General features: G+C 42.8%; 1 protein-coding gene across 27 annotated transcripts in view; it reads right to left on the bottom strand.

Annotated features, from left to right (window-relative positions):
• The window catches only part of ADGRL3 (adhesion G protein-coupled receptor L3), a 520,467-nt gene that overhangs the window by 106,475 nt on the left and 387,596 nt on the right, over window positions 1-26,396 (bottom strand). For all 27 annotated transcript variants that reach the window (XM_042796493.1, XM_042796492.1, XM_042796511.1 and 24 more), the window contains one exon: window positions 1,050-1,355. In XM_042796493.1, coding sequence (XP_042652427.1) covers window positions 1,050-1,355 — 306 coding nt within the window. The remainder of the gene's footprint in view (window positions 1-1,049; window positions 1,356-26,396) is intronic.

Raw genomic sequence — 26,396 nt, 5'->3', positions numbered from 1 at the left:
TGATATATTTCCATGCTCCTCATAATTTAACTTATATTTTATCAGTCTGACCTCACCGAATTCAAGAGAGAGTCAGTATTCGTATATACAGGTGTGAATGGCTCTCCAGGGCAATGGAGCGGAGAATTAACAGAGAGTCTCCTTTGCAAGCCAGATCCCTCCAGCCCTTATTTTCAGGCAATTTCCTCCACCTTATGATTTCTTCTTGGCAAGCAGGCTCTTGGGGCTGGACACCAAGACTGGCTTGAAAAATAAATATTTTTAGAAAACTGCATTTGTTAAAATACAGCAAACTGAACCATACGCCAAAACCCATTCTTCATTTGAATGTGTTTTAATTTGGACAGAAAATTTCCAAAAGCAACCTTTTGGAAGAAAACAATTGAGGGCAAGAGTAGAAGAAAAGGAACAAAATCCAATAAGCAATAAACCATTTTGAAAGATTTGGCTTTGTCTTCCCCCCTGCTTTCCCTGCTGATCACACTGGATGCTGGCTACAGTTTGAAAAATCAGTCACACAGGTTCAGGAGCGCGATCTGGGAATACCTGTTTTCCAAAATGCTGGCCACAGCCTTATGAAATGCAAACGGTGCAGCACAAAGCTTTAAAATGTAAGTTTTGTTGATTTCCCCTGCCCCACGCCCGACCAAGCAAAGCATTCACCATCAACACATCAGTCAATGAGCCCAGGGGTTACAAATACAGGCAAAACCAGGGATAGCAGGTGCATCATACATCAGTTTTGGAGGCAGAGGCTATTATAGCACATCAAGCTCAACTCCACAAGGTCATTAGCTTGTACTCTCCTTTGGCCAGAGCTTGTGATGCCAAAGATCCTGCACAACGTGCTCAGCATATCGAGGCTTTGCCTCTGGCCAGCTGCTTGCCCTACCCCAACAAAGCAATGCAGACCTGGCAGAAGGCATCAGCATGCTCCACTGATGAAAGCACATTGGCCACAGGGGCCCGTGGGCAACCCGGTTGCACATGCACGACGTCCCACGGGCAAACAGAGACGGCTCGTTGTGTCTTCCTGCCCCTTGACTCACCTATTGAGCCCATGGGACACGGCTGCTTCGCCACCTGGCCCTGCCGAGTCCGAGACCACATAATATCGCGGGCTTCCATGGGGTCACAGCTCTCCGTGCTGGCCGGTGGCAGCTGGGAGGAGGCGGGCGGGAGGTGCGTGGTCATCTCCTCAGGCACGTCGGCCATAGGTGACGGTGTGCTGGTGCTCCTGTTCCTCCTGCCCGAGGCTGAGGTGGTGGTGGGGCGGCCGGTGCTGCTGGTGGCCACTCGTGGTGTGGTGCTGGCGGTGGTGCTTCCCGGGCCCAGAGCCCCTGACGTGGACACTCCTGAAACAAAGGCAGAGCTGATTAAAGAGAGGAAGGAAAAACGGGAGTCGAGTCTAGGTGCCGAGGATGTCCCCTCTGCCAACTGTGGTGGCCTGTGGGGTGTAGCTGGAGCTACAGCTAACACAAGACTTGCTGCACAGCCACCTTTCAGAGAGAAGCTGGAGCACACAGTGAGAGAAGCACACAGAGGGGTAATGATTGCTGGACCACAACCGATTTTCCAAAAGCACTAGCATCTGATGAAAATAAAGCAGCACTTTATGCCCTCACCATTTTTCTTCCTGGCATTTTAATGTAAAAATCTTATTTTCCATCTTTTAGGGAACACCTAGCACAGAAGTGCTTTTAATTTTTTAGTGTTGCTGAAGACCCAGATGGTTTGGACAGAAAAACATTTTCCATGGTGTAATAAAAAAAAACCCCACACATCACCAATCCATTCCCCAAACAGCAGTGCACAGAGGGATGAACACAAGGCAGTTCGGCTCTTCTGCAGAGCAAGCCATTCATTTTCTCTCAGGTTCATGCCTTGCTGCATCATCCCAACAGCAGTGCTTGGCCTCTCGAGCTGCAGGGCACATGGCAGATGCAAAGCCGAATCCTCAAGAGTTTAATGCTCTACAGGTGATTCATTTAAAACCTGTGATGAGCGGTTGAGCTGCAAGAGGTGGGGAACCTGCTTTAGAAATGCATTAGTACATCGTACATCCTGCAATAGCTGTGCTAAGTACTGCATGTGGTGAATATTGAGGGATGCCCACCTTATAATTACCTTATTTTGCCTGCTATTTAGATCAAGGTGCTTGCACAGATTGGAGCTTCATGTGGATTTCTTTATGGCTTGACCTGAAATTTCAGGTGAGGAAACCCAGGCAGGCTGCCTCCAATTGCTCCTCCATTGCCCCTGTCATGCTGTGACACATACAGCTTGTGAAGAAGCCTGCTTCTCCCACCTCCTTTGCCTCTTCCAAAGATAAGCATCCTCCTGCTTCTCTCAACATAGCACTTTTACTTCATGCCAGATATTCACAATTTCCCGCTCAATCCCTGCCTGGGGAAACACTGGGGCTGTCCATGAAAGGCAGGTAAGGAAGCCATATGAACAGGCTTGTCTGATCCTTGTCTGCTATCATTCTCTCTTTAACTCCCATGCCCCAACACCTCTGCCTCTTCCAGCATCCAAAAATCCTTCAGAGTCACAGTTGCTCCACATCCAGCAACACAAATAGGAGTTTCTGCATTAAAGACAGCCATGTGTGAACTCCAGCTTAGCAAGAAATTAAAATTAAATGTGAGAATCACACTGTCACCCTGAGGAGCAGCCTCTTAACTATCCAGTTGTGCGAGCAGGCTCAGCCCACAAGCTCCTGTCCTCTCTTCTAGGTCTAATGAAGCAGACTACACTTGCTGTTCATTCAGTATTAGTTATTAATGTATAATAATACTGCTGTCACTGGAGTTCATTCAAGTTAACCTTTTTCAAGCATAGAGATGCCTGCTTTTATTGTAAAATAGGAGTTTTTCCATTCTGAAAGGGGTTTTTGTTATTTAAGTAATTTAAGTCCATGGTTCTGTGAGTGATTCTTCTGCCCCAGAGTAATCAGTAACATGGCAGTTGAAGAACATGTTTGCTCTGGTTTTAGGTAATTTTACTCTGAGCCTGAGACAATCTCTACTTGAACTTTTATACTCAGCAGCGTCCTAAATATAATTTTCTAAGGGATCAGTATTTTTCAAGAAAACATTCAGTTTAAAAATCCCAGCTCTGCCATCCCTCCGAAAATGGGATTATCTTGTCTCTCAGTCTCCAAGAAGGCGAGCAATAGTGCAACAGGCACTAAACCACCAGGACACTGATCTGAAGTCAGGTCTACCCAGCTCACTGATCAGATTTTCCAGACTTCTTGTGCCACCTCCCTTTCAGTATGAGCCCTGAGTTTGAATGACCTCCAAAAAATACAATGCAAAATAATGCAGACATTGACAGATTTCTTCTAGCTTCTGCTCAAAGCTATGCTAGATCACTGAGCAATGATTTCCATCTGACGTTACAAGGAGGATTAAAATTTGTAGAGAACTTCAGCAAATATTTACTGGTTTTACTAGAGCTGGTCTTGCCATGAGTACATATTTTATTTCTTCATAATAAAGATTATCCCAGTAGATAACAACCTGCAGAAATTCTCCCATTTACTCATGCAATAACAAGTTATTTTCCATTTGCAAAATGACCTATGCTGTGTACTACAGGCGCAGAGGTACTGAGTAGATATAGCGGATGGAGTTTCAAAGCCAAAACTAGCAAACCCCTCTTAAAATAATTCTTACAGTCATTTGTGAGCATATAGGAACATAGTGAGTATCCAGGAGCTCCCCTTGATCCACAGGCAGGGGTGCCACATTTTTGAGCCTAGTTTTCATTGACAATCATTGAATATCTCGCAGCATGTTGGTTTTGGAGTAACTTTGGCAAGTTTACTGCAGCAGCTAGGCACAAAGGATTTAATAGCACTTTCCCTCAGCCATAAAAAAAAAGAAAAAAAAAGAGCTGTTTTATCTTTCATAAACCCCCCTGGCACTAGTGTTGAAATCTCTTTGAGGGCTTGTTCTTCCAACTTTTTTCTTGTTCAACAGGGCTTTCTTGCTGCTTTTAAAAATAAACACCTCCGCCATTTACATAGGACAATTTATAAGAAGACATAAAAGAGCTGCCTCAAAGTGGCCTAATGGAGTGAGATGGATGGGATACCACTGAACTCAGTTCAAAGGTCGGATTATTCAGCGAGTCAATTTGGTAATGAGCTCCAGCGAACATGATCACCATGCTAACACCACCCGGTTTCACCGACCCTAGCACTGCTTGCCATTTTTGCTCACACAACTGTGTGCTTCAAAACAAAGTTAATTGGTAAGAAGGGAAAGAACAAGAGTTCAGGATAATTTACATATAAATGATTCTCATATCCAAGCAAAACCACAAAGAGACTGCAACCTGTGTAAAATTATCTAAATCCTAGAGCACAGAACAGAGATCAAACCTCCAGATTAACTCAGGCTGCCAATAAACCGTGAATTTTTAACTCCGGGAAAAGCAGCATTGCAGCATTGCTTTAACAGAAGGATTCTTCGGATAGTACTTCATAATACAATCTTCACTCATAGACAAGCACTAGCCTTTGAAAATCATCAACACTACTACAACTACAAATGTATAACCTTGATTATTTTCCTTTTATTACTCATTTTTACCATGCACTGACATATTAAGAGTTTAAAGACAGCTTTTTGGGTAAGACTCAGTTTTCACTCCTAGGCTTCAAATCCGAGACTTTGCAGACTTCAATTCCATGAAGCACAGCGCTGGGATAGGTATTTTCACAGTGCTCCCAAGAAAAGAAACTGCGGCTGTGGAAACATCTCTTCCCCAGAAATACCCCAAAGTGATACTTTGCTTTTTTCTTCCCTGCTTTGTCTAGAGAGCTGGCACTAATAGCAGAATACTAGGTTCTGCCACCTTTCAGACTAGAGCTGCAGCTATAAAAAAACCCCAAAACATTTCCAGCATCCACAGGGGAGTAATTGCAATTCCCAGAGGAGCCTCTCTCTACTCCCAGCACATTGACTAGCAAGAAAAAGAAACTGTTAGTTTTTTCCCTTCTTTCTTTCATTTCACAACCTTTACACAGAGTTCAGGCCTCTGGAGGAGGAATTTTGATTGGTGGAAGGAAAATCATGGGAGGGATTTGCTCATGGGGAAAAATCTTAAATAAAGTAAGGTCTGTCTGTTCTTTCCCGCTGCCATCCCCATTTCCTTCTTTTTCCCTTTCCTGGCCTAACATGACAAGCACACAAATGGCCTAAAACTAGTGCTTCATATCTGTCACCAGGAAAATCCAGCACTCATGTCATCTTACCTTCTGCTCTGCTCACCTCTCCTGGTGCTCCCAGACACAGGAAACTGCTTTTCCAAGTGGCTCTGACTAGTGTTTTCCTGTCACAAAAGCAGCTTTGATTGCAAGCAAGACTATTTGCAATCACTACTAAGCTCCCTCCTTTTCTCTCATTTTTTTTTCTTTTGGCACCTAAGTATCCAGCCTATGACCCTGTGTACTCAGTAACTGAAAATACTTTTTAAGAGATGTCATGCATTTTCTGTCCCATGAATGAAGATATTTCTGTGCCCCTTGAGCAGAAATTGCAGACAAGGATTCCTGGGTGAGGTTCACTGGCTTTTGCTGCTAGGTAACAGATCAGAGAAGACATCTGTCAAGCTATCCCCTGGGGGTTGCAATCCAAAGGTTTAGCCTGACGGCTGTGTGCTACAAGCCAGCGTTTGCTCATGGTAATTGGAAGGAGAGGCTGCATTCCAAGTTTCGTGCACAAGGTCCAAGCAAACCACGATAACTTCACTCTCCAGCAAGTTTTGTGTTCCCAAGCCTGATGCTCAAGCAGACGTGCTGGGGTGTTGGTGGCCAAGAGCCCGTGCCAGCTCCTTGTGCTGCAGCTGGTGCAATGCTTGAGCAACTGAGGTACAAATTATCTGAGGGGTTCAACATCTTCGTGAGGATACAGCAATCCAAGTGCCCTCTTGAGCACGTCCAGGCTGCATTCACAATTACATGTTGCTGCTTCACGAAGACAACTGGAGCATTGCTGGTTTCTGAAAGGCTGCAAGAAACACAAAACCTGAAGGTCCCTCCCTCCCTCTCAGCTAGTTTTAACCTTTTCATATTTGGCAACCATATCCTTTGCTTACAGCATCCCCTTTTATAATTTCTTCTACTGAAAGATGGTGTAAGCTATATTTACATAGCAAATAAGAAGGTTTAGGCACATCTTGAAAGAAGCAGCATGAAAAAAACTCAGACCTAATACAGTTGGAGGATTATATCACAGGTGTTTTTCTCTTCCCTGTCAAATAAACGCATCTCACAGGAATTAGTTTTCTACAGGCATTTTCAAGCGCATTTAAGAATGTTTTCTGAAATTCCTCAGGAAAAAAAAAAATATTTTAAAAGAAATATATTCTAATTTTCTTTTGCCTTTTTTTTGGGTGGCTTTTTACTGATCTCCTTGTAAGGTGACAGAAAAGGATGACTGAAATCAAAGAGCACCTGGGTTGAGTCTCACACATGTGGTACTATCCCTAAGAGCTGCATAAGCAGGTATCGATCAACCCAGTTATTAACACACCAGTAGATTGCAACACTATACCAAGTCCATGATGCTAAAGATATCACCCTGAAAAACCATCTCATGCTGGATGTCCGCTGGAAGCCAAAAGCCACATGCTAGTACCACCCAGAAGCTGTGGGCTGGAGAACCAACAAGGTGAGATTAGCCCCTAAATTATATACAGCTCCTTCCACGTGTTTGAGAGAAACTATGATTTATTTTTACCGCAGGTGAAGGCCAGGCATGTCTCACATCAAACATCTGAACAGTTCTCCCCTGTGGTTGAAAATGCTGTTATTTAGGGAAGCTGAGCCAGAATCCACTGCTTTTGGAAGGGTTGAGGTGGTGTTTTTTGTTGTTGGAACTTTATCGACTGAGACTGACAAAAGGATTGCAAGAACTGTTGGTGGGAAAAAAAGTTTAGATATGTAATGGCCCTAGAGTGTTCAACACAGAACAATGTCTTCAACAACACAACTGCATGTAGTCCTGCACCCCAAAAAGGTCATATAAAGTATGATACACAGATATATAGCTCATCTTTTTCCTCCCTTTTACCTAACATCTGAAATAGCAGAGGAGGAGGAAGATGCATCTGACAGAAGAAAGGTCCATTCCCTTGTGAACTGCTGCCAAATAGAAAAACCCTTCCTATTTTTTTTTTTTTTTCCTACTTCTTACAGTAGGGGATCAGCTTTTGTGCCCAAGGCCACTCTGCCCACATGTGACTATTCTGCTGGGCTTGGGCAGATGCTGCAATAGATATGGGCCAGATGTTGAGTTCCCTGTACTAGGGGAAAACCTACAGCTGTGGTCCAAGACATGGTACAAATTCAGCTGTTTCAATGCACTTCAAGTTTGAATCACTTAACACGCTGGGTTTTCTCCTCTGAATCTCAGTTTGAACATTTAACACTAAACAACAAAGAATGGGAGCTGAAGTGTGCAAAATCACAACAGGCTGAAGTCCGGCCAATCTGCCCAAACTTCTCCTTTCTCACTGCACCACAACTCTCAGCAAGACAATTAATACAATCAAAGTAGCCACCACACGGGACTGACTTCCAACAGAGGAAAAAATAAGTCAACCCAAACCCTTTTGAATCAAAACTTTACATTTCTGACAATGATCAATGGTTCATTACATGTGCTGGATTGCTATGGAAATATTTTTTTTGTCAGAAACATTCTAGTTATTATTGCAAACTTCCAGGGTTTGCCTGAAAAAATAAGAACCCAAACAGCAGCCTGGCTGTTTTTCAGTGAAATACTATCTTTTATGCTTTTGTGGACCTTTTTGTGTGTGTGTGTGACTGCTTAATACTTTTTCTGGCTCCCAACAGCTCTTAGTGCCAGGTCCCCAAGTTAGTTGTCATTTAAATAAAAAAAGCTCCATTTTTCTTTTCTTTTTTCCCCTCTCTGACCCGTTCCGCTCCAAGAAATTACTGGACCCCACTTAAAATGTGCGACTTTAGAGACATCAGATCATGTTTTAGCTATCATTGGCACGAGTCACAGCATGTCGGCATATCTAGCAATACCAGGAAATTAAGTGGTACAGTACATGAGCATCAGCTGTTGTCTTCATCATGGTCCTCTTCTATTTGAAGGCAGTTCCTAAAAATCTTAGCTCTGTTTTCCTACCTAGGACCTCTGCCAAATCCACCTCCATGAACCTCTCATACACTTCGGTGCCAATCCAACAAGGGCATTAATGTCATATTGCTCTTTCCAGACCTTGCAACTGATTCTCAATGTTCAGGCAGAAATCTAGCTGGACTAAAACAAAAATTGAGTGTTTTTTTTCAACATCACGCTGCAATACTTTTAGAAATACAGATGAACTATGCTCATAGGAGACCTGGTAAACAGGAAAAGATTACAGAAGAGCTGATCTAATAGACAGTAGATCAGGATTTATTATAAATGGACTAATCCGATAGGTTTGAGAGTTCAGTTTCAGAGCTATTTTTAGGCAACCTAGCTTCAAATCACTCTAGTTCTCAAAGATACTGTCAGATGTAGTTGCAGTTATTTTGAATTCTGGATTTGAACATATAAAATCTGACTAGTATTTTTTTTTTTTTTTTCAAACCATGTTTTATTTCACACAGGGGGGAAAACAAAAAGCATACCATCTCTTTTTAAGGGCACACCAGCTGCATATTATTACTGAATGTATGGAGTGAACTTCTAACCTCCTAAACAATCTTTGTCCCCTGGTGTGATTCACATCCATCAGAGCCAGTGGTGCAGATCTTATGCACTGTCTTCCAACCTGAATCCTTCAATCTCTATTAAAGAGAAGCCTGGTAGGAATTCCCCAGTATCCCATTGTTAGAGAAATCACTTTTGATTTCAATAACAGGTGCTGTCAGTTTTTCATTCAGACTATGCTAGAGTGCAGACACATGAGCACTATGCTTACAACTTGAAGAGATTTACTAGAGGCTGAGACTGCCAGGTTTGGCTTTTTTTTTTTTTTTTTTTGTGTTTTTTTTTTTTTTTGTTGTTTTTTTTTTTTTTTTTACTTTTTCATTCAACCACGTATACGTTTTATCCATACAAGATGAAACATACCTTTTAGTTTCTATGCAGAACAAGAACATGCATAGCTGATAAGAGGGAAAAACAATTTTCCCTATCCATTTGGCAGTAGATGTGGTTTCATCTAATGTGTGTTTCCTGCCTTTTCCCTGCACTTCTGCATCTTTAATTGAACAACTTGCATGCATTCTGCAGAGGCAGTGCCAGATGGAGCTGGTCCTTCTCCAGCAGTTCCCCACCTCTGCGTTTGTGATGAATGGAAGCAAGTTTAGGAGTCAGAAAATGACTATTCACGCCCTAGCATTTTCTGATCTATCCAATCAACATGATGAGTCCTTCTGAGGGCCAAGGGCAGTCAGCTTATACCACTATCCGAAACATTTATTCAGTTGCAAGCTACAAACACAACTTTAATAAGATAAAACTATCATCTTCAAATAGTCTCTGTTCATCTGTGTGTGTAATATCTTCAATCTAGATGTTAGTCAGCAAGATGGCCAATTGCATTCGGATAAATGCCTTGGACTCTTTTAAACATATCATAATCTGCCTGTGAAATGGCTGGATGGTTGCTTTCCAATTTGTGAAATGGTTCAAATTTTGTAAATAAAAAAAGAAATTGGACAGCTTTCAAAAGGACAGATTAGACTTTCCAATTCTCAGTGATTCGGTGCTTCCAAGCTACACTCCTGTGATCGCCCTATTAATATTTAAATCCTGACTGTGTTATGCTGTTATCTCAAGGAAGAGGGCATAGTACAACTGAACCCAAGGAGACAACACACTAGAACTGCAAGAAATCAGCTCCCTGGCCCCCCAGCATGCGTGTGTGCAAGAGGTATGGGTGGAAAACTGCCTGGCCCCAATTCCTCCTGCTTGGTTTAAAAATCACAATTTTAAACCACAGTTCCTCCTGCCTGTGATTAAAATCACAAAGGCTGCTCTTTGTACTTTTTATGCATCTCCGCTTACACCACATGCACTGTCCCTTGATCCCAGCTGCTCTGAGGCTCAGGATTTGAGGTCTCTCCTGGTTTTCTGTACCATTGTTGGGCTTGCAAGTCAGCCCTGATGCCCAGTGTTTTAAGTGCAAACACACTGTGGGTAGGCGGGTCAGCTGAAATCAAAGAGAGGAACGGGAGTAAAACACAAAATATCAAAGGTGGCGTTAGGATTGCTTATACCCCTCTTTCTCTAACTCATGTTAGGATTGACTTCATTAGCATGAAGGTCATACTGCATTCCCAGACATGAATCAGAGACCTGAAAGCAGGGCCTGCTGTCTGTACAGTAGATGTTATATCCATACCGTACTTTTAGCAACCTCTAAAGCAACAGGAATGATAAACCTGCCAGCAAAAGCTCACCTTTTGTCTTTCACTAAACACATTTATTTTCTTCTCTTGCTACAACCCACTGATTATTTTAAACCTGATTCAAAAAAACAAATCCTTCTCCAAAGCTGCCAAAGTGATTTTTCTCTACAGGGCACTTGCTCCACTCAGACTGCATTGGCTTCTGTGTATTTTATTTATTCTATTTTTTCTTGCTCCTCTGAAAAAAACAGCCTGAACTATGGAGAGAGCTGACCAGTGAAACCAGAAGAAATAGGGAAGTGCTGAGAAAGGCTTTCTTTTGTCACCCTTTGAGCATGCTCTAATGCACATTGGTGTGGATGTGCTGTCAAGACCCCTCCTGTAAATCAGAGGGCAAGCATGGCTTCGACCTTGTGGCCACATCTTGTTTTGGAGCTCAGATTAGCTAAAACCCTCTCCCCAAACTTGCCAGTGATTTGCTTTCTGCTCTTGGAGTGACAGATGAAAGGGAGGGAACGAACAAGCCTGTGATAAACAGAAAAAAAATTTTTCATGTGAGCCAATCCTAAGAAGCTGACAGAACTCCACTCTGAGAATATCAATAATCAGTTACTTTCAGAAATAAAGCAGTTTCCCTCACAAACCATAAACTGCTGTTTAGTTCCCTTCTAAAACTCTTTATTACTTATGTAGAAACATCAATATTTTGTAAAGCTCCATTCTGACAGCTGTATTCATGTTGGCTCAGGGATGTGCCAAAACAATGCTTAACTACAGAACTGGCATCTAGATCTGTTTTATAGATAGCTGATGTTCTATGGAGGGCTTTAACAATGAGAGCTCCATTAAAAACACCTTTGCTTCAGCAAAGGGGATTTATAGCAAATAAACAAATTGTGCAATATACAGGGCATTTTAAGGTGAACTGAGGAACACTTTCAAGGATCTCCCCTTTTCATATTAGACTTCAGTACTTATGGCTACAGGCAACTTGGTACACTATCAAGCCCATGCTGATGTCCTAACTAGTCTGGCGTGCAAGCTTCCTTACCCATGTTCCGGGGGCTAGTTTTTTTTGAGGGAGGACACTGGGGTGCTTGGTAGTGATGCTGAATATGCATTCATATGCCTCAGCACCTCAAGGAGATGGCAAAGATCTCCAGCTTGAAGGCTCCAGGGCTAGAGGCATTGCCATGGCTAGTCATCACAGTTGAAAAGTCACAGCAGAAAGCTGAGAGGCAGAAAGGAACAGCATCCCAAAATCAGAAAAGGAGGTTTAACTGAACTTGTTTGGCTCTGCACCATTAAGGGTTACCAGCTCTCAGGCAGTCAGCTCTGGCTGAGATGTAGTTTCAAACTCTTACCTGCGAGGTTGATGGCAAGATGACAATACATAAGCCCAAGGTAGAAAAACCTTCAACACTGATTTCTAGCTTTACATCTGTCAGCTTTCAGATTATTTTTGTTAATGGCTAGCTCAGACCAGCACATTGCAATGTAAGCATGTTTTTTCTTGTGAAGCAGAGGAATATATCCATTGACCTTGCAGGACTTTGAATTGGGCCCACAGAAAAGAAAGACATAAAAAAACCTACAAGAAAGTGAATAGTAGTGCTGAAAAGCAATATATTTTAGGTCGAAGCTGTATGCCTGCCTCCCCTGGCTTGGCATATGGTTTTACATGCAGTCAGGTGCTAAAGTTTACATGCCCAGGGGAATTACTGGTCCAAACCGGAGGCATCAAATGCACAGAGGAACATCAAGGTGCTGCTGTGCCAGAATAAGGGTTTTGCATAATGTGCTCTTGGCCTGGAAGCCGAAACTGCACGTGATCCATTTGGGCTACCAACAAAGGCATTGTGGATCACCATGAGCATCAGCAGAATCTGAGGCAGGTGGAAACTGGTAAAGAAAGCAGACAGGATGACACAGAAATGAAAAAAATTGTATCCTTTAGAGATTTTTAAACTGAGTAATCTCCTTACCTTTGTATAATATATACACCTATAAAATTAAGTACCTGATGTCACTGCAAAACATAAATGTGATACTTTGAACAAAAGAATCATGTCTCTTACAAGGAAGAAAAAGATACATATATTCAACATGTAAAAAAAGAAGAGAGGAGAGACAAGAGAGTCTGATCTGGTCCAATGCACATAACTTAAAAGAATAAAACTGCTGTCTAGATAAATGTGAATGTATCTTCATATGACTGCAAGACTCAAAAGCATAACAGAAAACCAGGAAAAGAAAAAAAAAAAAACAGTCATCAAGCAATTTGAATATGATTCTGAAATACAGCAGAGACCCTTATATACTTACAGATATTACTTTAAGTATAGGATAAAACCACTGCTACAATACAGGACTAAAGAGATGCTGTATGCCTCTAGTACACAGCCTAAACCTCATTTTACAGCTCTCGCAGGTAACATAAATGCAGAAGTCTACAGTAATTGTTAAATTTCCCCTTCTTCAGCATCCAATATGTTGAAATGGTTTTGTTTTGTAAATATTTTACAGCAGACCATTTCGTACATGCATTGAGACCTCTAGTGTTATTAGCCTTGAGCCTTTGAAATTCCATACATGCATCAAGAAGTTTCATCAATTTTCAGGGAAGAAGTGTATTAGTTTTTCTAGTAATTGCAGTGCTCTACAGGTATGAAAAACCTCAAAATCCATAGTATTTTACATTATCCAGCCAGAATTCTCATTATATAATAATGATAACCCAAAATCTAGCTCACTTATGTCATCAAAAGCAACTCTTCTTTCATTATCTTAAATGTAAATGAGAAAAAGCATGCAGATGAAGCAGACAATAATTTATAATGAGAGGAAATCCGTCAAGTCAGGAATACTAAAAAAACGAGAGCATAACACTGAACTCATTTAGAATTGAAAGAAATAACAGACTTTCTAGTATGGGGTCAGGCTCGAGATAGGGAGGGAAGAAGAAGGTCACCTGTGATAGACCCTCATGGTCAACACTAAGCAAGTCAATAAATGTTTTAAACCTTCAATTAAGTATTAGACAATGTATTTTTTTTTAAGAGGCTGCAGCCTGACTGACCATTGATCAGAGACTCAAGAGTTCATTGGCATGACAACCTGGAGCTGCTCAGCAAAACAGAAATCACAAGTGTAAGCACTACAGTGACAAGCAGCTCACCCGCTCTATTCAGCTGCTGTGGAGATTGTTCCAAGGCAGAGAAAAATATGGCTTTGCTTGGAGAGAGAGAAAAAGAGAGATGTGATTTAGGAATCTGAGTCAGCCAGTCTATGGACAGGAAAAGGTAGCATCAAAAGCCATTCAATTTGCCAAAGACCCGAGGTGCTTTTTGGAGGTGCCTCCCAACATTGACGACAGCAGGATCCTACAGGTTCCTGCAACGCCATCACATACACTGCATCAAGATTTCCATGCCCCAGCCATGGCTGGAAGTTGTGCCACCCAACAGCAAGCAACTTCTGACTTTGTCTCCTGAAAAATGTAGTGTCTCTTACAGCGGATCTCTGGGGCACAAAAGAAACTGCAAGCATCTCAACTATTTGCTCACCTTTCCCTGAGGTGTTTAGTTAGTGCTGGGAAAGGATTAAGCCTTTCCATGAATAACCAGAAAATCCAGAACTACTGTATGGATTCTAAGAACAGGCTGGTGGGGAGAGGGAAAACTCCATCCCAACCAGACAACTCAATGTCCTTATTTCCTCCTCCTGCAGAGGACATTGTTCATCACAGTCTGAAACACACCCCTGGGAAGTGCCGAGATGTGCCAAGGATTACACTAAAACAAGAGGAAGACAGGGAAGGCTTTGATCCTTTTGTGTTATTGTATGAGGAAATTACTGGCTAATGCAAAAGAATGAGCCCTTCTCTTGATCCAGGTTATTCCCCAAGGAATCTCCTTTTGCGAAGTCCGAAGCTCAGACAAGGTACTGGACTGAAGGGACTGCTCTTCACATCTTCTGCGCCAAACTTGGCATGTCCACAGTGCATTTCTGAGTATAACATGTAACTCTAATCCTCTTGGCAGCAGTCACTCGTATAAGGTCAGTCCCACTGGCCTACAAGATGCCTTCCCAAATGAAGATGTTATTTTCCCTTATTGAACTTGGTATTTGAGCTAAAACAGCGATGCTGATTCAGTTAAACCATCACTGTCTGCAGCTCTTACTCAGAGCAGAACACACAAATCTCATAGAGACCAAGGCGCCTGGTCAGACAGACTCCAACGAGGCAATGGGTTGCAACTAAGCGAGATGTGACTTTATTTCAGCAACATGCATCATTTCAGCTCCAGAGACAGCAATGGGAATTACACTTCCCAGCTGAGATATTGCCTTCAGTAATAGCAACATGCACCCTGCACTGAAGAGACTCAAGAGCATCTCTAAGAGCAGCCTACAAGGCACTGGCACCCATTGGGGCATGCTGACCTGACACTTATTTGCCACACATGGCTTTCAGCCAATTGGTGGCTGCTGTTTTGGCTGGGGATGGGGAAGTTCATCCCTGAGAGAGATTCAGGAGGCCTGCATGAATGAACAAGAAATTCCTGGACAAGCTCAAACATAAAAAGGAAGCCTACAGAGGGTGGAAGCAAGGACAGGCAGCCTGGGAGGAATACAGCCAGGGATCAGGTTAGGAAGGCCAAAGCCCTGATAGAACTAAATCTGGTCAGGAATGTCAAGGGCAACAGAAAAAGCTTTTACATGTATGTTGGTGATAAAATAAAGACTAGGGAAAACATGGGCCTTCTCTGGAAGGAAAATGGAGACTTGGTCACGCAGGATATAGAGAAGGCTGAGGTACTTAAAGATTTTTTTTGCTTCAAGTCTTCACCGGTAAGGGCTCCAGTCCCACTGTCCAAGATGCAGAAAGTAAAGGCAGGGACTGGGAGAATGAAGAACTACTCACTGTAGGAGAAGACTAGGTTCAAGACCATCTAAGAAACTTGAAGGTGCACAAGTCCATGGGACCTGATGAGATGCATCCATGGATCCTGAGGCAACTGACAGATGAAATGGCTAAGCCACTATCCATTATATTTGAGAAGTTGTGGCAGTCCAGTGAAGTTCCTGCTGACTGGAAAAACAGAACCCCCATTTTTAAAAAGGGAAATAAAGAGGACCCAGAGAACACAGTCAGTCTCACCTCTGTGCCCAGCAAGATCATGGAGCAGATCCTCCTGGAAAATATGCTATGGCACATGGAAAGTAAGGGGTTGGTGTCAGCCAAAATGGCTTCACTAAGGGAAAATTGTGTCTGACGAATTCGGTGGCCCTCTATGATGGGGTTACAGTGTTGGTGGATAAGGGTAGAGCAACTGATGCCATATATATTGACTTGTGCAAAGCATTTGACACTGTCCCACATGACAACCTTGTCTCTAAATTGGAGAGACATGGATCTGATGGATGGACCATTTCGTGGATAAGGAATTGGCTGGATGGTTGCATCAAAGAGTTGTGGTCAATGGTTCCATGTCCAATTTGAAAGCAGTGACAAGTGACATTCCTCAGGGGTTGGCACTGGGACCAGCACTAACATCTTTGTTGGCAACATGGACAGTGGGGTTGAGCGCACCCTCAGGAAGAGAAACTGAAAGAAGGTGGACTTAGATTAGATGTAAAGAAGGAATTCTTCACTATGAGGGTGGTGAGGCACTGGAACAAGTTGCCCAGAGAAGCTGTGGCTGCCCCCTCCCTGGAAGGGTTCAAGGCCAGGTTGGACGGGGCTGGGAGCACCCTGGTCTAGTGGAAGGTGTCCCTGCTCATGGCAGGGGGGTTGGGACTAGATGATCTTTGAAGGTCCCTTCCAACCCAAACCATTCTGTGATTCTGTGAGAGGAGCTACTACTCACTGCCATTCACCACCACTGAGGGAAAGGGCTGGAGGTAAGGAGACAAATCATCTCTCAATCTAGACAACTTTAAACATAAGCAATCACTCACTGGATAACAAATCTCACTAAACAACTTCGGCTGAATATGGTGCAACAGAAAGGAAATTTTAAGTTTGTGCAAAGAAAACCAAATAAAACACATAAGAAAGGAAATGAATCTAAAAGCAGGTATTAGATGTCTTTTCTCTCTTACACTCTGAGCAAATATTGTTCAAGGATGTTTGACAATCTGTTTGCCAGCTGAAGCATGCAGGACTCTGATAACAACGTAACAGAAAATTACGTGTCCCTTTCTGTCAAGTTGAGGCAAGTTCATGCTGTGGTGTTTGGCTAAATGAAAAACAAAATTGTGGCAGAACTGAAACAGGCCAAGCTGAGACCATGTTGAATGAGATGGGACAGAGCTGGGGAACAAGGGAAAGAGGATGCAGAGGGTGTAAAATGAGAATGAAGCTAGGCTCAAGGACCAACCTGGATTAGCAATTCCACCCTCCTACAATTAATATTAACTTGGGACTTTCTAGGTTGCTTTTTCCTTTTTCATAGTATTTAAAGCTTGAAGTCCAGTCTGGCTGGATGAAAGAAGTATGAGCTAAGCTAGTGCCACTGAATGTTTTTCCTTCAGAGACAATTTCTCTGCAGGGATCATCCAAGTGGGAAATACAGTGCTAGATTGCCTTCATCATCCAGCAGAAATATTACAGCAGGGAGGCCAAGTCCTCAAAGGTGATAGGATCCCTGCTGAAATCTCAGCCTAACATTCAGAAATCCCTGAGACTCCCCCTCACCCAGATTCCTCTCCCTGCATGTTGGGTAAAATTTCATTCATGTGGAACCTGCATTACAGCTCTCTGGGCACAGTGCTGGCTCACCTCCACTAAAGGGGATCTTAAATCACTATTTTTAGTTCTTTTCCTCATCTTGAGTCAGTTCCAAAACTTACCCCTGCCTGTCTCACCTGTCATTACCTACAAACTACTTCTTTATCTGCCCCTTGGGTAACAAGCTGCTCCTTCCAGCTTTATTTCTCCATTGTTTTCCATTTGTTCTCCTTTCCCAGATGAGCCTCTACCAGCAAACACATCCCAACCTGGATCTTTCCTTAGCCTCATGCCTGCCTCTCAGCAGTCTGTTCCCTTAACTCTGAAGCCAAGGATACTCCCAGTGTCAACAATTTTGGATACCTCCCTGACTTGGCATCTGACCTTCCCTCCCCAATCCCCGCCCCAAGTCCAGTGGCCACAATTTACAGTGTGGGGTGGTGCCAGCTCTCATTTATAATTTCTTTTAAGGATTACCTTAGGATGAAGAGTACCTTGGAAGTGCAGGATGTTGCCACTTAAGGTTATCCTATTAGAGAGGGGAAAAACTAGACCTGAGAGGAGTGGGAGATCACTGCTAACCCTGCAGTGACCATGCCCGGAGGCGATGACAGCGATGGAGCAGACCTGCAGCAGCTCCATGGCTTCACCACAGCAGGAGCTCACCGCGACCACTCCTTGCCCACCAACTCATTTCCCAGTGCTGCCACGGCTGAAAAGCAGCCCTGGAAACTGGTGCAGCCCAACAAAGGCTTGGATCAGCTTCAGTGGGGTTTTCTGTTCAAGCCAGGTCTTGCCCCTTGTATGCTTGCAGACCCTCCAGGAACATCAAAACTCGACTGTTAGAGGTATGAGGTTTTATAAATTGTTTTTCTTAGATGCATCTGTGCAGGAGGGGTACCCATAGGGCTCTTCTGCCCAAGTGTGTGGATCTCCAGCACACACCACATTCTTTTGATAAACCTTTTCATATTCCAGGTAGGGGTTTAATGGACCAAAGGAAGCCCACCTGAGTACCAAGCACAAATTAAGCTCCTAATGTCCCAGGCATTTTCTAACATCTATCAACATCTTTCTTTCTGTAGAACTCAATGCAGAAGGGTATAGGGAGGGCAAAAAAAAACAGCCTTCTTTCTAACTGATGTGCTACATCCCAGTGGTAATAATTGCTGAATTACCACTTTCTCCACCTTTGGAGAGCCATAACCAGCAGGATAGTGCTAAGTTTCATTGCAGGGTGGAAACAACATTAATTTCCCTACACCCAGAACTGCTAGATGAACCAGCTGTGTTTGTGTGTATATATTTGTATATACTCTTCTTCCTCCACAAAACAAACTACAATTAGAGTTAATGGCATCTGATCAAAGAGCACATGAAAAAGGATGTGATAGAAGTTCTGCACTTGAAACACCTGTCTCAATATAACTGATATTCTTTTAAAGTGATTTTTTCAAAAAGGCAAGTGAAACCAGAATTGGTACCCATGAAAATGTTTGTGATTTGAACTTCTTTAAGTTAGGTGTGCTCTGTCAGAACTGTAGGCAAAGATGTGGTTTTGCCAACAATAACTGAACATACTAGAAAAAAAAGTAAATTATGAGACACTCAGCACTTCGTTAACCCAACTTGAAGCCAAGGGCATCCTTCATAGGCCAGAATACATGTAATTGAACAAATCTTTCCAATTGATTTCTGACAGTATAACAGCTGTGTCAGTAAAATTTGCCACATCACCTGTCTCTCCCTGCCACCCAGTCATGCAGCAAGATGGGAACACAACAAACACTGGACTTTGAGTATCAGGTTATTCAGGGGTCTCAGTCTTACTTTCCCTCTGAGTTTCATCTTCCGTTAGCACAGGCTCAGTATTGGCTTGGGAGTCCAATCTAATGATGTTGCACATGCGAGGCCAGATCTAAGAAAACCTTAAAAGAATAAGGCCCCTACTTCACACAAGCTGATGGGGAAATTCTGAGTGTACCTTGCTGAGTGCTGACTGCTATATTTATATCGCACCTCAAATACGTGTAATTTCCAGTAAACCACAAACATCCTTTTCATGCGTCTACATGAATGCTCAAGTGTTGCATGTGCTCTTCCGAATCTCAATCTGGAGGTGCCCATCTTCCTTGACAGCAGAAGGAACCCAACGGATGTTTTAGCTCATCACATTTTAAATAGCTCACGGTGGCTGAAATCCCTCCCATGGTTTGCTATCTCTGTACATGTCTCTTTGCATTTTCTGTACCAAATTGGAAGCAGGGCCAGCCTTTATTATGGTCAGGTTAGATTAGTGCTTGTGGTTAGAGCAGTGTCTCAGGGCTAAGGAACATCTGCTTCAGATTTGCTCTGAAAAAACTGAAGAGAGCCTGTGCTGCCCTATTTCTCCCCAACCACTGGCAAAGAGCCCCATGCCAGCCCATGTGTATCTTCTGCCTCCCATGTCACTGTTCAGGTTTCAAATTGACTGCCTTTGGTGCTCAAAAAAAAATCTCCTTTCTTACCAGCTTTTGAACAAGTTTCACTGCTGGAAATAGAATTTCTATCCATGTATTTCTGAATTGCTTTGCACAGCATACTCTTTAAATTTCAGAAAATACTACATTAAATGGAGCACTGATGGGTTTTGCATCTGGAACTGAAATGGATTGATACTTTTTGAAGCATTTTGATTTACCTTTTTTCTATAAAAACTGCATTAATTATTAGTAAGAATACAAGACATAACAGAACAGACTACCACATACAAAACTTGTTAACCTGGGAGACAGAGCATGGCAGCATATAGTCCCCAACGCAGTACAGCTTTTAAACCTAGGCTTAAGGTTATTTAAGCCAAAGCTTAAGAGCCTAGCATGGTCTGCACTCATTTCCAAGCCACAGATCCAAACTTTTAAACCCTCATTCACTCACATCCTCCACAGAAGATTAAAAAAAGCCAGCTCAGCTCCAAAAGATGAGGCAAGATTAACAGAGGAATCCAGCATCTCTCCCGAGTAGTCTCTACCTATTGACAGAGATCTGCTGACCCCAGGTCACATTACACAGGACAAGAGCATATGAAATGCATTTTGCTATATACTAGAGAACAAATGAAATGATATACAAGGGATCAAATGCTGCAGTAGCACAAGGCAGGTCTTGCTCTATCTCTATGCCCACCAGCTCAGTCCCAACAAGGGGTAAATCAGACTTAATCTTTCTCACAAACGCTACCAAACATTGTTTCAATTGAAAAAGCCTTAAGGTGAGATTTGCTTTCTTCCATACAAGCTCCTGCCACAACTACTGTCAAGACACTTGCATGCATTAAAGAATGACAGATACTATATCATGAAGTGTGTTACATTTCTTTTTAAACACAACACTTTGAAAAAGACTTGTACCATCCTAAATTTTAATTCAGCTCCTGCTTGTCTAGAAGAGGCATCTTCTTCCTCTGCAGTTTCACTGTGATACAGCTGCTGAGGCTACCATAATACTACACACTGATACGCTGACTTAAGTGCTTTTTTCATATACTTACGAAAAAATGTATCAAGCTTTCTTGAACACTGTTAGCTACCCATGTTTGTCTTCTCCTTGCACCAGGAGCAAATCCTGGTGACCAAAAGATAAGCAGTGCCAAAGGTTACAACAGCTCAGGCAGAGAGTTATAGGAAGGAAATACGTAACAGAAATAAGTTAGTCTCTTAGTGAACAAGGACCCTGTTTCTGAAAAAATGTCCTCAAGAGGAAGAAATATCTGTGACGAAAAAACACATAAAGCACTCTAAAAGCCAGTAATATATTATCTGCTACTTTTAGACCTCACTGAGACACCTGACACACAGCACTTCATGATCTGTGCTGGTCTTCCAGGTACTAGAGGTGATGATCCAACCTTTTGGCTGTTTGATGAGAAGAGACGCGTGTCCAGTTCTTGCTATTTCTAGGTTTGTGATTTTTCTTTCAGCTGCCAACAAATTTTCAAACATATGATATGCCGCAGATCTTCTGGTTTGGATTTCCTCCAGCACTTCACTAACATCTGCCAAAGTCCTGTTAAATCCAACACTGGTTGATGAACACTTTCCAATGGTGTTGAAACTTAATGAAAGTAACTAGTGGAAGCTTGGGAGCAATTAAATTTTAATCAGAGAGAAGTTCAGTTTTCGGCATTGTGAGTTATCTCTAGTGTCTAAATAGCTAATATCGATAATAATCTTCTTTTCCTCTTTTAATCAGCAGCATCAAGCTGCAGAAAGGGAGAAAAGTAACAGCTTCAGAAGCCTCCTTCCCAAGAAAGCCACCCACCTTATTAATAATCTATGCAGCCTTTCTCTCTGACATGCCATCTGTACCCCAAATTACTCAGTGGTGTTTTCCAGGTGGATCCAAGCATCTGCCCCTCTCCCAGCCGCCTCTCACTGGTCTCCTGTCCCTCATGCCTGGTTCTGCTGGCAGGGATGCTCATTTTGCTGCTTTCCAATGTGTTTTAGACCAAAGGAGCAAGGCTAAAATTTCCTTTTGAAATCACATACAGCTTCCTTCCACCCTCTTTCCAGCACGCATCAGGTCCTTGAGTGTGAGCTGGCTTTTGCTCGGTTTCTTGGCTTCTTCCGCCAGCTGTGCCTGGGGCAGTGCAACACTCCCAACCCTCCTCCAAACCCCTTCTCCCCATGTGCTACAAATTTACAGATCTCCTGCTAAAGGCTGTCTAATCCACAGCCTCCCGCATCATTGTAAAAATGCGGGATGAGTATGATGGCTTCTCATAAAATAAATCAAGCTTTTCTACTTCTCGGTAAGTGATGGATGCAAGTTGCAGTCCTTTTACTATGCTGCCACAGTGGGCTCAAAGGTTTTCCACTGCTCTCCCAAGTTCAAAAATCCCCCGTTGTCAATTTAGAGACTTTGCACATGCTCCAGCAGAACCAACATAGCAAGAGGAGCTCAACACCTCCCGGCTGTTCTTAATGGAAAACGTACATCCAAACACAAGAGTTGGTGGCTGAGGTCTGGAAACCATTTGGAGAAGTGGTAGGATCCCTGCAAAAGCCACTCTTCAGTACAAAATCTTTGTTTGAAGGCGGCCACGTGATCAGAGCCAGGCTTCAGGGTAGCACAAAACGCAGCAGCGCGCTCCCTGGCCTCAGAAGGCTACATGGTAAGCGTAAGAGATAACAGACGCTGGGGATTTTTTTTATTTCTTTGCAAGTGAAAATATCCTAAACACCCTCAGCATGTGCAGTTCGGGGAAGTTAGATGAACAGCTGCCTGGAACTGAGCACTAATTCAACCATTTTGCTCTCTGTTAATGAATACAGACAATGGAAAATCAGTAGATGCAGAAAAAACACAATTTTTACAGATTTACAGACTGATTTTCTGTACCTCATCTACTCATTTTATGCCTATGCAAAGTGACGGCACAGTTGGTGTAAAGTACTACCAAATTATCATAGGGATATTTTTACCCTCCATTTCTACTGGTGTGACAAATGGTTACAGGTGTCAAAGGCAAAAGAAAATGTGTCTTTTAGCAGAGAAAAGGAATATTCAGCAAAACTAAAAATGAAATGAATTTGTCATCTCCACTGTTGTCTCCAGATAACATGCAGGGATATGTACCACTTCTCCTCCAGTAAACTGTATTTCCCTCCACCCCTGCCCCAGATTTTTCCTATTTAAACTGGTGTGTGACCACCAGGATCTCTTGAAAGAAAGGCAGGAGAACCATCAGTCCCAGTTGCCGTTCTGTGCTGGGACAGCCTCTTTCACATTTCTCACCTGGTAAAACCTGTACCCCACTACACGCTTCTGTTAGTACGTTACAGCTTGCAGCTCAAATCCAGCTGGATTACTGACAAACTGCACTGGGCTTAGGGAGAGATTAAACAGAGAACAAACAAACCATGTTCTGACTTGCAGAGCCTCTCCTGGATCCTAGTTATAATTTTTTTTTTCCCCAAAAAAATACTGTGTAGGGTACGAGAAGCATCTTCATAAAATATGTGTGCAGCTATGAGACAATCTTCTTTTTTTCGGTAGTGGTAAACTTTAAGGCCACAGTCATTATGACAAGGCAGCTATTTCCATGTGCAGATGAAAAATCCTCTTGAAGCTGAATAAATCCACAGTTTAAAAATGGACCAAATCCCAAGTACTGCTAAGAGAAGGAAAGGGGAAGTGTAATTTCCAACCAAACCAGCAAGGATAATGCAATCCAGTGTAATGCCATTACAGTATGATATGTGAATAAACCGTCCATCTTCAAAATACAAACGGAGACTCTGCTTGCACTGGTTTGCAGACTTTTAAAGGCAGCATCATGGCATCATCTGCTCTGACCTCTGAGGGAACTGGCTGGTACTGTTCCAGCCCCTATGCCAAAAACTCAGGCTCTGGGGTTTATATCACTGTCAGGTTGGTCTCGCCGTGTAACTGCTGAATCTGCATGCTGAGAAAGTAGTGACTCTTAGCCAAAAATTGGCTTACCACCCTTTATCTTTGATATGGGCATTCATTGCATAGAGTTACTACAAAGCCACTCCAGTTAAATCCCAGCATTATTAAGCAGAACTCAAAAGACTCACTATTGATCTTATTCAGTGTCATTTCTTCATGCACGGACACAAAACCCATAAACCAACAAGCAGCCCCCCAGAAACTGTAGGTTGAGAACAAACAGACAAAAATCTTCACTTTAAAAAGAAGATAAAATCCCACCACTTTTCCAGGTGAAATTAGCTATGTCTATATTTGACATCCAGAACACAGTGAATACCACATTCTCCAAAAACCATGGCAACCAGAAAATGTGAGCAACACCATTTTTTTTTTTGCTTAAATAGTTCTTCACATGGCTGACACTTCTGCTTTGGTTTTCAAGATAAAAGTGTGGCAGCTGGGAGGCTCCAACTTGGAACGTGGCTGCTGGAGGAGCCATGGATGATTTCAGGGCTTTGGGAGATTTTGCACTGTGTTTCTTTGGGGTTTTTTGTGTGGTGTTTTTTTTTTTTTGTTTGTTTGTTTGTTTGTTTGTTTGTTTGTTTGTTTTTTGTTGTTTTTTTTCCCCACTCAACTGCATTCAATCAAAGACTTCAGCTATCCCTCACTCACAGCCAGTATCTCCATCTGTGTGGAACCACACTTGGAAGGAGTTTTTTCTATCTGAGAAGTTAGCCACAACCAACAATATGAGGTATTTGGACAGAACACCTCTCCCCTGCCTCCCCCCGCCCCCTTTCCCCCCCCCCCCCCCCCCCCGACAGTGCTATATAACTTTCTTCTCCCTATAATTTTTTACCTTTGTCCACTTACAGAAAAGGTGAAATAACATCAAATAAAAGCAGAGCAACAACTTGCATTAGGGCAAAAGCCAAGAAAAAGTAGCAATTTACAGCTCTCTCCCTGAAGCAAGGGTAGAGATTACTGCCATTTAAACCCACTTCCACCTTGCAATTTCCACAATTTCCTGCTACTTTGCAGCCCAGTGTATTAAAAACCAAGACACCAGAGCCGAGGTCTGACTTGAAGAGAAGGCCATCTCCTTCCGCTTGTGAATTACATCTATTTCAATGCAACATACATCTTGCTGTGGACAAAATTAAGTCAAATAAAACCAATTTCCGCTCTGACATTATTCAAATATGGCCACAATCAAATAGAGTAGAAAGCCAAATGAAAACCCAAGCACTAAAGAGACTTCATAGACGAAGGCTGAAAAGCTCCATAGATTTGAAGCCCTCCTGCTAAAGACAAATGCCCTGCAGTATATTACAGTTTGTGCACTATAAAATTCTGTGACTTCCAGCTCTACTCACCGTTTTAAGTGGATCATGTACTACACTCTCTTCTGCAACAGCTTAAATCCCACTACGTGATTATCTTTTCCTGTAATACCACACTTTTCAGAATAGCAGCACACCAGCATTGGGAACAAACCCTGACAAAATAAACTTAAGGACAAAAGAAGCATTGAGGGATACAGCCTCAATAACTATGCTGGGGATGGCTGTGGTTCACCCTTGCTTGGGGCTGTTGCTATAACTGTGTGAAATGCCTTTGCCTTTTGAAAAGTGCTGTACAGAAAACTGTTAGCTATCTAGTCAGCAATATTAGCTTCTTCAAAGATTTCTGATAAACTGCATCAGTCTTTAAGTCAACATAGAGAAAGAAATCTTAGTATCTTTGGACCTGGTAAAAGTTCCCTATATATTTTTTTCCTTATTCTTTACCCGTGTAGCTTTTGGCCAGCTGCCCACAGAAATCTTGCCCTGTCTCCTGAGGCTGCAAGTGGCAGAAGAGATTTTCACTAAATCCTTACTGATCTTGACAGTGACTTGCAGTCCCCAACTCCAAACCCTCTTATCTAGCATGGTATCTCAAAAATGCCCCCTTTGCAACTCGCCCTAGCAGCCCTGACACAGCTTCAGGAAACAAAACACATGAGCAGATGCATCTGTGTCATTTAAATACAGGGATGCAGGTTAAAGCAAACCTCTAAGCAGCAAATTAAATGTAGGATGTGCCTCCTCCTCCCTGCCAGACGGCAAGGCACAGGGAAGCAGTAGCTGCACTACCACCCTGAGGACACAAAGAGCAGAGCCAAGGCTGCATCTCAACCCTGCCTGCAAATTGCAGGGATTGTTTCCAATCCTCCTCCTTTTTTGTTTTTCCCTTCTATTCCCCCCACTCCTTTTTTGGGTGTGTGAACAAATGATAACTCTGTGAAAATGAGAACAAAGGGAAGATCAAAGAGTGCAGGTAGCTAGATCATTATGTATCTCAGCTGGGGCAAGAGTTTAAGCCTCTGGAGCTTACTTGCCAAGTTATTTTAGAGTTATGCCAAGAGAGCTGTGCCCTCTGAAGCTTCCTGGCATAGGAACTGTTGCGAAACAAAGCAATGAGGTTTCCAGTGCTGCAGGAGGGATGTCAGGCTGCAGGAGCCACCAACTACACAAGCATCTAGTTAATTCAAGTGCAATTACAGTCAGTGAAAGCTGCTCGTTACTTACATCTCTGGCTCTGGAGTCCAAGAAATGCTGATTTATATACTGGGGCCCTCCAGGGGTGAGGATTTTGGGGCAGAGGCTGATTTTGCTGTACATCCAAATAACAACTTGGAGGCCGAGGCGCTCACAGACCACTCTCTCCCCCATGTTGCACCACTCCAGGGGTGGTCAACACCTCTGGGACCAGTCTCTAAATGGGACAATATTTTGGGGATTGGGCTGGAAGTGTGGATCAGAAAAACAGCCTAGAAATACCACCGCATCC

Source organism: Tyto alba, unplaced genomic scaffold, assembly GCF_018691265.1.
Source record: "Tyto alba isolate M040663 unplaced genomic scaffold, T.alba_DEE_v4.0 Super-Scaffold_23, whole genome shotgun sequence".
In the NCBI taxonomy this organism is placed as follows: Eukaryota; Metazoa; Chordata; class Aves; order Strigiformes; family Tytonidae; genus Tyto; species Tyto alba.
This window is presented reverse-complemented; position numbering and strand designations above follow the sequence as displayed.